Source organism: Rhea pennata, chromosome 1, assembly GCF_028389875.1.
Source record: "Rhea pennata isolate bPtePen1 chromosome 1, bPtePen1.pri, whole genome shotgun sequence".
Lineage (NCBI taxonomy): Eukaryota > Metazoa > Chordata > Aves > Rheiformes > Rheidae > Rhea > Rhea pennata.
Genome location: NC_084663.1, coordinates 183,757,839 through 183,770,444, shown reverse-complemented (window position 1 = coordinate 183,770,444; position 12,606 = coordinate 183,757,839). Strand labels below are relative to the sequence as shown.

General features: G+C 41.8%; 1 protein-coding gene across 5 annotated transcripts in view; it reads left to right on the top strand.

Annotated features, from left to right (window-relative positions):
- Nucleotides 1-2,345: 2,345 nt before the first annotated feature.
- The window catches only part of EPSTI1 (epithelial stromal interaction 1), a 53,664-nt gene continuing 43,403 nt past the window's right edge, over nt 2,346-12,606 (top strand). For all 5 annotated transcript variants that reach the window (XR_009958481.1, XR_009958480.1, XR_009958478.1 and 2 more), the window contains exon 1: nt 2,346-2,619. Coding sequence is in view for 1 of the 5 variants with exons in the window: in XM_062576246.1 (XP_062432230.1) it covers nt 2,423-2,619 (197 nt within the window). In the remaining 4 variants the exon portion in view is untranslated. The remainder of the gene's footprint in view (nt 2,620-12,606) is intronic.

Genomic DNA, 12,606 nt, shown 5'->3' with positions numbered 1-12,606 from the left:
TCTGTTTCCAAGAAGTGATCATACTGAGCTCTCCCACTGTTCCTATGTGCTGCAAGATCATGCTAGACAGGTCATGGCCCAAAAATGGGACAGTTCTGTGAAGGATGTGAGAGACTATGCACCATTTCATCCTTTGCAACACACTGGCACTGCACTCCGGAATCTGTGCAGAATGATTTGTATAGAAGTAAAGAGCATCCCTGCTTGTCTTCCCTATCTCTGTCAACCTGTGTATTCATATGCCCATGCACTGCCTGCTTAGAAAATCTGTAGCTAGCCACGCTGGCCCTGTTGAGAAGTGAGAGAGTGACTAGAGTAGCCTCTGCTCTCTAGAAGGGATCTATAGAGAAGAGAGTTGAGCAGGACCTGGATATAATAGCTGTTGAGTGGTACAGCAGCGACAGGTATGTAAGTCTTGTGACAGGCTGCCAGGACTCATAGCTAGACATTTATACTGGGCAGAAGCCTGTTGTGGTACTCACCTGGTAGTGTTGGAGCAGAGTCCCCACAATCCCCCTGGTTCCAGTTCTGGTCATAATCTTTCTTCAGTGAGAGTTGTTTCTCTGGAGTGCGGGACATGAAAAACTGGGTTCTCTGTTCATGCTTCAGAGCACATAGAGGGGACCCTGGCAGGAGGGAGCACTGGAGCTGCCTCTGCGGGGCAGCGCTCAGAAGTATGTGCTCTTGGATGTGGCAGCGGGAGGTGTGCTTCTGATGACAAGGTCCATGGAGCGCCATGCACACCAGTTAGTCTGAGATTCACCATGTGGCATTTTATCTTGCTGTTTTCCTAGCGTATGTGAGGTGTGCACAGCCTGGCTAGTCAGGAAATCTGGCCACAAAGGCATTCCTTAAAGAACGTGGTGTAAGCGCAGCTTGAGCGACTGGGGACAGAAAGTGACAGGATCTGCCTATATGGAGCTGGATTTCCCCAGCTCTTCTGTATAAATCTGAGTTTCATTATTCATACTCTTTTTTTGGGGGGGGGTTAGGAGCTTCCAAACTTCTTTATTTTTCTAGTGATGTTAAGAAAGTTCTTAGTTTTCCCTAGCCCTGCAGTTTCTGCACTATCTGATCAGATAGATACAGCACCACTGGTCAGCTGTGCTCAGTGAAGGAGGTTGTTTTTATTTCAAAGGATCATGTATTTGTTCACTATTCATAGGGTAGAATTAGAAAAGTTGAAGTAAGGAAAAATCTCGACCTGAGCAGAATTCAAAGGCAGAACTGGAGTTTCACAGGAGCATTACCTAACTATTTGTCAGAGGGTTTCTTTCTAATTTCGCTTCCTTCTATCTGCATGCACACCTGCATGTCAGAGTCCAGTACTCTCTGACCAGCTTCTTTTTATCTATGTGTTTATCTATGTGTTGATTCCACACATGGAGAATGCAATGTTTTATATAAAAGTTTACTTTGAAGATACTTAATATTACATGGGATTTTTGATTTAGCAGAGTGATACAGCAATATACTGAAATCACAATACAAGTGGATACACTTGGCAAAATAAAGCAATTGCAGTGTACACTTCAACCACAATACCAATGTGATTCCCATTACCAGTCTCTATAACATGCTCACCATCATGACACTGAAGATCCCCAGTTGCTGGGAAGGAATACATGGGTTGAAGCCAGCTCAAGCCCATTGCTCTCTTTGAAATACTTCTGTTAGTTGTTTGGGTTTTATTCTCTACACTGGGCTCCCTCCACACTGCTCTGGCTAACTCAGGGAGACACTTGCACTCTTTTATTAAAACTCAGGAAGGACTGTTTGCACACCAGTCACTCCACTCAACTGACACAGCTGTTTATCTAAAACAAAGGGCACCCTCCAGTCCCCTTAGGGTTGAGTTAAAGTCAGCTTCCTGTGCCACAGTGTGGTTCATGAGTCCCACCCTGCAGTATTCCTGAGCTTCATGGCCACCTCATCCTTGCCTATCTCTCTGAGCCTTCTTCCATTATAGAGGTTCATTGGTCAGTCACAGTGCAATAAATAAGCAAACAACTAAACAAAAACTTTTAGTTGTTCTGCTTTCTCATATGGAAATTTGTAGTGCTGGAGTCAAAAATTGTCAGAAATTTAGCTTTTAGCCAGACTTCACTTTGCTTATTCCAGAGTAGTCTATTGCAAGACTGCACAAACTATTACTCCTCTGTTTTATTTGTAAGAGCAATAGATCAGCTTTGCTATGGGCCCATGAATCTAGCCCCAGCCTTACTGGTGCTGTATAAGTCAGGTGATTAGCCTGACCTTCAGCTGGAGGATGACCCAGAAACCAGTAAGTGGATTTGCAGTATTACAGCTGAGGGAATCTCATTAGGGGTGTGTCTTCTGAGGAACTGAAACTAACTTGTTAGAACTGAGGTTTCCTAGCCTTAGCTGCACTACTCACTTCTAAGGAGACAAGACTGTGGTGATGTCTAGGGTTGGAGAAGGCAGAGAGGAAAGCAGGAACGGGATGGCTGCTTTCTTCAGTAACTCTTTGTCCTCTCGGCGATACCTCAGGGAAGACTGTGAAAAAAGAGAGGGGTCTGAAAAACCACAGAAGCTGATGATACCTGAAGAGGAGCAAGGGGGCCAAGCAGCAGTCCACCAACAACAGCAAGAGCAGTTGTAAGTAGCAAGGAGTCTGGCCAAAACAGTGGTGTTGCTTGTATCAGATGCCTATTCTTCATCTAGCTGTTACTTCTAGAGGTAAAAATACTTTTATAGCCAATCTGTGAGCAGGACAGGGCATATTAGCAGCATGTCCTCATGCTCTCAGAGCTACCTGCTGTCAGTGTGAAGCAAAGCTACTGATGACGCTTCCTAAATGAGACCTGTATTTTTCTGACAGACTTTGATCTCATGCCTTACAGCTGGGACTGCTCAAATGTGCTGTATGCGTATGCAGGCAGTGACAGTGCTGTGTGCAATAATAGCAGTAGACTTTGTACATTTGATATTGCTCTATGTGGTGCCTGTTTCTTGGAATCCTTTTCTAACTCGAGTTTCAAGTCCAGTGCTACCTCTGTGTTTTTTCTCTCCTAATATTTCATCCCAAATCTAAAAATACTTTTGGCTTAAGAAGTGGATATAGGCTGCGTTCCACAAGTGATCTGAATGCAATCCAGCATACAGCACAACCTTGAACAACTTGATGCTGGCAGAACTGAAGCCAAACTTCAGGCTTGAATTTCATTTCAAGCTTTATTGGGATCTGTGCTCTGTCCATCTCTTTTTCTGGATGTCTGTTCTTAGCTTGTCTAGTTTGTATAAGCCCTAACATGCAGATATGACACAGTGTAGAAGTTGACAGTGGTGTGTGTGGGTATTTTATACACGCGTGCGTAATGTATGCATGTTTACCTGATGCAAACTAATTGTTTACAGTTCTTTCTTCCAAATATACTTTTCATGCGCTGTTACAGTGCATGTAACACTGTTAATATGCGTTGCTTAGCTTGTTTTTTCCCCCTTCTTTCAAAGTGCCACTGATGGAAATCAGTTCCACTTTTGAAGAGCTGTTTCAGTTTCCTTTCTTTGCCTTCTGGAAGAAGATGGAGCCATGTTGGAAAAGCAGTGGCAGACTGCTTTATGACTGCAGGTCATAAGCCTCAACCAGAAGCTTTGTGCCGTAACCCTTAAAAGGCTGCCACTAGGTGGTAATTATACACGGACAATTTGAGGATGAGTAGCCTGGAAATCCATGAGCTTTCTAATGATGTGCTTTCAGGAGAACGAACAGCTGTTCCTGACTTGCAATCCATGTTTATTTTCTGCGACTTCCAAACATGAAAGACCCTCTGTCTTGCCTTCCCTCAGGCTGCCATATATCCACAGTACAGTGAGAGCAGCCTTATTTGGCTTAGATCCTTATAGTATGTGCATTTTTTTTTGGGGGGGGGGAGTGCCCTCTCTTTGGTATAGCTGTGTTTGCACAGAGCATGGTATGGGGTACAAAATCTCTAGTAAATCTCATGTGAGTACTTGATCAGTTGGTTAGCCTGAACTCCCCACAGAATTAAGGCTAGATTAAAGTTCCCACATAGATTCAGACCAGATGATGTAAAACTAAATATGCTTTGGGGAAAGAATTTTTTTTTTCCTTGTTTCATCTTGATTTGATACTTGCAGCAACAAAACAGTTGAAATCCAGTACAAGGACTGTGCACTTAATACTTTTCACTGTGCAATACAAAAGATTTTACCCATGTGTCTTCAGAAAATTGTGACAAAGAATTCATTCTTAATCCAGCAGTGTTACAGAATCCAGTAGTGTGTAGCTGATGAGAAGGAAGAATGAGGGAAAGGTAAGTTCAAGCAGTACCAGGTGATACAACTGGGAAAGAAGTGCTCTTAAGAAGGAAGTAGGCAAGCTTGAGTTTTTTCTCTACCCTTGGAGGGGGGGGGGGGGCAACATTCAGTTTGAATGAGATGAATCCTTATAGAACGAGATTCCCTTAACTGACCCAGATGAAAGTGGTAGAAAATGTCTGAGGTGGTGAAGCAGACAAGGGGAGATCTTTATTCTTAAAACAATAATTAACTATTGTATTTATCCTCATCTCCTTGTTATGTTGCTGCAAGTTATCGTTCTAGTAAGACCTCAGATTAAAATATTGTTTTGGTAATGGTAAATCTTAGTCTTTCAGCACTCAGTCCCTTTAAGATGATTGTTAAAACCAAAATACTAGGATAGTCTCAGAACAGCCCAGTTTTTCAGGCTCTGGGATATCCAAAGCTTGTATGGCGCAGTTTGAGAGCTAATGTCACTGAGTGTCAGTTAAATAAAAAATCTTTAGAATAGCATTAACCAAGAAAACTTTCCAGGATGTGAGTAGTAGAGGAGAGCATCATGAGGAGCCCAAGTAGGATACCTCTGTGCCAAGAAGTGGCTCTGTTCCAATTTGCATGCTACATGCTGTTTTCTAGAAACAGCCAGGATATGCTTTTGCTACTGGTCAGGCCAGAGTCTGAGTCTCATTTCAAGCCTACATGTGAATGGCCTGTGGGTGCGCACATGTACGTGCATGTTTTTTGTGTAGACTCTGAGTCTCAGGCTGTGCTTCTGAGCACTAGGAAGTGGGAAATCTCTGGTCTTCAACAGCATCTTAGCATGAGATCGAGTGTCCCTTCATGCTGCTGGGACACATCAGATGTTTGTGGGAGCAGGAATGTTATAGCCTCATCCAAACTTGACTGTTTTCAAGTGCAGCATGGGCAACCTGAACCCTAGCTAATGCTAGCAATGCAAATGGAAAATGTCTGAATTGTGGTGTTCAGTCCATGTTGACTCGTTTCTAGGCCCTCAGTTGAATGAAACCAGATAAATGGAGGAAGCTGTTTCTGGCCTAGATGTACTGTGACTGAACCTACCATGAGGCTCCTTGTGCCTCTGGAAAACATAGTGCAAACTGGTATTAGGTGGTAATTCTTCTCTTGCTTTGGGAAAGTTTTTCTGTGTTGGGACTGAAAATAGATGTTAAAACTGGTAGCAATTAAATAGGAAAAATACTTGTTCAAATCCAAAACTGATATGCAACTTTGCACACGCCACGCCTAGTTTTCTGTAGAATGCCGTTTCAGGCTATGGAGAGAAAACCACCAGGATAAAAAGTGCTTGGATCTGCTAATAATAATAAGCTTGCATTTAAGTTCTTGTCAAGTCTGTTAAGTGCCATGAAATTATCTTGTAGAAAGGGAATTCCCAAATTGCACCTGCTCATAACTATTCAGAAACAAAAGTCCACACAGAAGAAAGGTACAGGGAAGTAGGGAAATTAGAAGCTGAATGGCAGGCCTGAAAAGAGAAAAGTCATGATCGTCTCCACCCTCATTCAACAACCTGTCCTTGGCATCTCTAAACCTGGCAAAAATAATATTGTTTCTGATAAAAAAAAAAATCTTTTATTTTTTTAATCAAAATAATAAAATCTGAAGATATATTTTTCCACAACTGGGAACAGTCCCTCATCACCTAATGTGAAAGGAGATCGGAGTTATTAGAATACTTGACTTGAGAAATCATGTTCTTTGACTTCAGTAGCCAAATCCATCATGTCTTTTTTTTCCTTCCTTTTCTAATTTTAATCCTGAACCGGGGGCGGGGGAGGGAACTGTAATGCTGTGGCACCTCTCAATCCTTTGCCGATAGAGTGTTTTTACAGTTCTTCTGAAAACTTTATTGTCCCTTTGACAACTAGGGTTCCCCCCCCCTTTTAAATTTGCTAAATCAGGCTATTAAACAGGAGAATTCTTATCAAAATGTTCGTTTTGATGACCGCCCTGCAACTGATAGGAGTTGCAGAAGTGCAATTTGAATTATGGACAATTTGTTTAGGGTTGAACTCTGTACTCACTACACAGGAAAAAATCTCCCATCTCTATACCTTTCAGGGTGATACACTAATCTTTACAGCCCAGGGAGGCAACTCAAAGATGTCTAGTTCCAGTGTGATCGGTAGCCACCTCTGTCTTCAGCTGAGTGTTCAGTGGCTGTGTCAGTGTAAGAAGATAACTATACAGCATGCACATTTATGTAAATGTTCTACAGTAAGATTTCCATTAATTTGAATTATGGGAGTTTCTGTTTACCCCATAATGTGTGTGTGTAGGGGAGAAGGATTCTAATTCCTATATGAAAAGACTTTCTAAGAAGAACTTGAATTACACGAGGTCAGATATGTTCCCTCTGTGCTTAGCATGATGAGGAACTGTGGCAAGAAAAGCAAAAAGGAACATATGGGAGGGTACTGTGTTTGGGCAGGGGCAATAAAAGGACAACAAACGGTTGAAGGGACAAGAGGAGGAGATAGGTTGTTGAAAACAAGGAGGAAGAAGCGGAGATGAACATACCACAAGCTTAGGTCTTAATCTTTGTGTAGTCTGATCTGCCCAGCTCTCCAGGGATGGTGACGAGTGTGGCTTGCAACATGTGGATGGTGCTGCAAGAGGCAGCCTGGCTCAGCACAAGTTTTGCCAAGCCCAGTACTTGGCCTGTGTTACAGGAATAGATGCTCTGCAGTCCTTGCTCACTGCTGCCTACAGTGTTTACTGCACCAAAAAGGTCTGTTTTAAAGCACCTGTCATTCTTTCAGCTGTGCTGTTGTGTGCTGAGCCAAACCAACCTGCTGAATTTGAACCCCTTCTTAACTCTTGGAAATTCAGTTCTGAATTCCAGTTTTACTCTTTGGATCATATTCTAACTTTTCTCTCTAAGCTTGGGTATCAGAGATTTGAGATTTGGGTGCCAACAGCAGAACAGCAGGTCTGTTGCTTTACTGCTTGTTTTTGAATTATACCTTCTTCTGGGCTTTTCTCTGCTGCTATTTCCCTTTTCTAGGAATCCTTCTTTCCTTGTGCAAATTCACTCCAGAATTTAACTCTTTGTTTTGCCTTCAGGCCTCACTCTGGCAAAAATGCTGGTTGCTGTAATAGATGCTTTGACTAAACAGAGAGCCCAGACAGACAAGCAAGTTACCCTGGCTTAATAAGCTCCCAAATATCATTTGAGTTTTAGTCATTAAGTACACTCTTAGCCTGTGGCAAACACAGGACAAAATCCATGAATGCAAACTTTAAGCGATAGACATTTTCAGCTAGCACAGTTTATTTTCTGCCTCTCATGTTAAGAGCACGCACACAGCTAGGATGACTCGGACGATGTGCGATGCCAAGCTCCAGAAATTCTTTTGTGTCTGAGCTGTAAAGTGGTAAGATACTGCTACTGATAAAGATGGAACGTGAGAGCCCCAAACCTGTATATGGGATTTTTATATCCGCTCAAGTCTCTCTTTATCTCTGTTTATGGTGCTGCCTGGGTATAGACCATATGGCAAGACGCAGGTCTAAACTGTGGCTGTCAGTTATCGTTAGCCATGGTGCACTGTGAAAAATAGATACCTGCAGGATAGTTGCTGTCTGCTCACTCTGATCTGGCAGCTTCCATGGTACTTAACAGCATACGGCTGCTACATCAGGCATAAGAGCCTTGGTGAAAATTATATTTTGTGGTGAGATTGACTTGATTGGTCTTAAACAATTTCTGATAATTGAATGCTAAGTTCAGCTTGTCGTATCTTTGAAGATGATTCTATAATTGTCCTTGGTAGTTTATTCTTTTCTTTTTTTTTTCTTTTAAAATTAACTAGTCTTAAGATAGAATCATAGAATCAGTAAGGTCAGAAGGGACCTCTGGAGACCATCTAGGCCAACCTCCCTGCTCAAGCAGGATCACCTAGAGCATGTTAGACAGGGTTGCATCCAGGCAGGCCTTGAAGATCTCCAGAGAAGGAGACTCCACAACCTCTCTGGGCAACCTGTGCCAGTGCTCCGTCACTCTCACAGGGAAGAAATTCCCCCTCACGCTCAGGTGGAACTTCCTGTGCTTCAGTTTCTGCCCATTTGTCTCTTGTCCTGTCACATGGGACAACTGAGAAGAGTTTGTCCCTGTCCCCTTGACACCCTCCCTTCAGGTACTTGTACACGTTGATAAGATCCCCCCTCAGTCTTCTCCTCCCCAGGCTGAAGAGGCCCAGCTCTCGCAGCCGTTCCTCATCGGGCAGGTGCTCCAGCCCTCTGATCATCCTTGTAGCCCTCCGCTGGACTCTCTCCAGTAGCTCCAGGTCTCTCTTCTGCTGGGGAGCCCAGAACTGGACACAGTACTCGAGATGAGGCCTCCCCACGGCTGGGTAGAGGGGCAGGATCACCTCCCTCGACCTGCTGCCAACACTCTTCCCAATGCACCCCAGGAGACCATTGGCCTTCTTGGCCACAAGGGCACATTGGTGGCTCATGGTCAACTTGTCATCCACCAGCACTCCCAGGTCTTTCTCTGCAAAGCTGCTGTCCATCAGGCCAGCCCCCAGCTTGTACTGGTGCCTAGGGTTATTTCTCCCTAGGTGCAGGACCCTGCACTTGCCCTTGTTGACCTATTATTTAATACGCTGTTTTACCTAAGTCTTCTCTTTCAAAGCTTGGGCCATATATTAGATATTAAGCAAAGGGGGAATAATATGCACACATATACCCACAGGTACAAAAAATAAATATGTTTGCAAATACACATACACGTTCATGCATTTTTTTCCCCTCGTACCTCTCTCTGCACTGATTGCTGAATATAAGGAATTCCTTTTCTTTCTATAGAAAGAAATTATACACATACAGATAGGTACTCTCTTTTCTCTGGACTGGACCTGCCCAGGTCTACTTCCAAAGCTTTATTCATTTGTGCTGCTCTGCACTGAGTTCTCTTCAATTTCTGCCTCTGACTGAATGCAGAAATTCCATTGCCCTAGGGAGCAAACTATTTAACTTCCTGCTTTATATGGTATTCCTGTGCCGATGGGGGCGGGGGGGGGGGGGTGAATGCCCTATTAAACACAGTGGAAGTGGAAATAGCTTATAATAGCCATTACTTTTGTAACTTTAAACTATTTCACACTTCATCTGGAAGGCTCCCCAGTGGTAGCTGGCTGGAGTGGGCTTGAGGAAAAATTGAAGGGCACAGCTCTGGAAAAAAACATTAGTTATGAACGGTAGTTCTTATGTGTTTGTTCAGTTTTTACATATCATCTATTTTGCACGTACCTAGAAGAAGGGAGAACAAAGGTTTCTATGGTCTCTATCCTGAAAGCATTGAAAACTAGTCCTTGAGTAATGCTAGGTAAATGAGTAGAGCTACACACAGGCTTAAGATTTGAAAATTGCACACACAATGTGCCTTGTGAAGCTGATAATTCAAGCAGTAAAATATCTTTTCTGATGTTTTTATGAGGGGATACTGCATTCCTTCTGATTTAAATATTTCTGTGTGTGCAATACACGTGTGTATGCATATACATACATATAGCTACATAGTTATTTTTATCATCTCACTGAACTTCTGTAACATTTCATGCTGTCTACTTGAAAACTCATGAGATTGTTTTTATTTTAGTACAGACTCCTTATCTTACTGGGTTATAACTTCTTTAGTCTCATTAATGTTTGTTCAGTCCAAGTAATCAACCAATCTATTTCCCTTTTCTGTAGATAAAACAAACTTTTTAAAAAAATCTTATTAATATGATTTATAAAGGTGGAAGAGGATTTGCTTCTCTTTTATGAAGAACTATAAACTGGATAAGTGTTCCTCCCACCCCAGTGACTTCTGTATTCTTATTTGTAAAACAACTCAACCTCAGTGATGGACTTACTTAAGTCGTATATCAATAAGAATCATTATTAGAGAACCTGAAAAGTCAAATTCATTGTTGTTATTTCTAGTTGTGGATTTTTTAGCCCTATATATTTCAGTATAAAATACAAAAAGTTTGTATACCACTGATAACTTAATCTTCCTATTAGAATAGTTTCTTAATTGCCACCTAGTCAAGCAGGATGATTTGCTCCAAATATATGGCTACTGTGGCAACTTAGGAACTGACTAGAATATTAAATTGACAGGGCTGTAGTGGGTTTTATAGGCTTTACTGGGTCAGAGGATGTGAGATGATTTCTCTGATCAAAGAAATACCATGCTATATCCTACAATCTGGCTAAACTACAAAGTGAAAAATATGTGTACACACACCTTTTTAAGGAAAGAAAGCTCTTAATAGAGAGATCTCAAGAAAATGAGGGGCGGTAGTTATTAAATTGAATTTTAGCATTAGAACTGCTAAGGCAGTAGAAGTCTCTCTGGAGAAGACTCACCTGGCTTCTCTCTTGGCTGTGGGTTTTATATCCTGACTTTTGCCAATACCACAAGAGGTTCACCACATGCTTGCTCTTCCTTTCCCTGATTCTAATATCCAAAATTGCACTCTCACATTTGAGTACTTCAGGGAGACCAAAGTTAAGAGTGTCAAGTATGCATGACTGCTTCTTTGTGATTAGAAGTGGAAAGGACATCCCTTGGTTTACCTAAGCGTGTTCATAGTGCACACTCATAGGAAACTACATAAACTCAATAATACTCTTGTCTTCTATTTTTGAACTTGGACTAAAATCATGTAGCATAAGCACCAAGTAAAACAGAACCAAAAATTGGTGTCCTGTTCTCCCTTAAGAGAATAGGAAAACAAGAATTTCAAATCTTAACTTCCCCTTTCCTTCAGTAACATGGAAACCAAACTGGCCTTTAAACAAGCACATTTTTAAGCATAGGGAGTCTGAAGCTGCTGATTAGACAAGACAGCTGAGCTGTCTGTAGAAGTGAGTCTAATTCTCTGTTATTGCTGGTCTCACCTCTATCTATCCCTTTCATAAACTGATTGATCATTGCTGTATTTCATGTGCCATCTTTCTGAATTACTAGGTAATGACCGCAGTCAGATGTCAGAAGAGTGGCCCGTCTAGCCTTGTAGGCTCAGAGCCTTTGATACAATGCACATGCACACGCACGCTTTCTTCTTAATTGGAATCTGAATAAATAAAAAAAACTCGGTGAAGCACACTGAGGATATAAAAACTCTTCTGTTCTCTTATGCTGTGAATCGGTAGGGTCCCCGAGATGCACTCATATTTGTTAGAGGAAAAATATATAGCTACGCAACTTACAATTCCAGCTATTTTGTCCACTGACAAAGAGAGGACATTTTTTTTTTTTTAAGAAAAAAAAAAAAAAGGCATTAAGTAACAATTTGTATGTATGAACTTGGGAGAAATAAGCACTAATATCTGAAACAGCTAACAGAAAATGCTGAAAACAAAAGTTGTAACAGTGAAATTGTAGAGTAGTTCAGTCAAGGACAGTTTGAGATAAATTTCCTTTATTTGATTGAGTAGTAGCATTTAAAAATCTGCAAAATGATCAGTGATCAAGAAGCTTATGATACACCATGAAAGGAAGGTAGATTGTCAAAACTTTCTTTGGTTGTGTGGCAAATGCTGGAGGAGTGTTGCCTAGTCCCACTGACAGGAAGGGGAAGGATTGTATTAATTGGCACCATTAAAGCTAGCAGCTCTATCTTTACTAGTTTAATCTTATAAATTAATCCACATCCTCCAACAATAAGTCTTCAAAGAGAAAGAGGTAATTGGATATAAATACTTTCCTTCCCAAATTCTGACTTACAGTGATACAGCAGCAGGCAACTTTTTGCACTTTGATCCATTAGCATGGTTTTCTCTCTCCTTTTTAGCTGTAGTCTCGGGCCTCGTCCCCTCATTACTTTTCTGCAGCCAACTGTGTACCTTCTGCCTGCTGGCTTGTCCTCTAGCCGTTCCCTGTGGCCCTTTCTTCCTTCAAAAGTCTCAGTCTTCATCCCTCATTATTCTTTGTTTTCTGTTCTTCTCCTTCGATGTCCCCCATGAGGAAGTCAGATAAAATATCCGTACACGTGTGCAGATAAAACCACACTGAATACTGCAGAGAGATAAGAGTTTACTCTGATATTTGGAGCCGACCACTGCTAAGTGCATTTCTAGTAAGCCTGCATCCCTGCTGCTGATGTGGAGTGCAAGCAGTGTAAGCTCATACCCGCACAATATACTGTGTAGATAAAAACCTTTGTTTTCTCCAAGTGGAACTGACATGTTTTCATCATTCTTTTGATCGCTCCAAGTCTCTAAAACACACTGAACTCTGTCCTGTTTCTTTGCTGTCGTATTAGATTGATAGCTCTTTGAGCC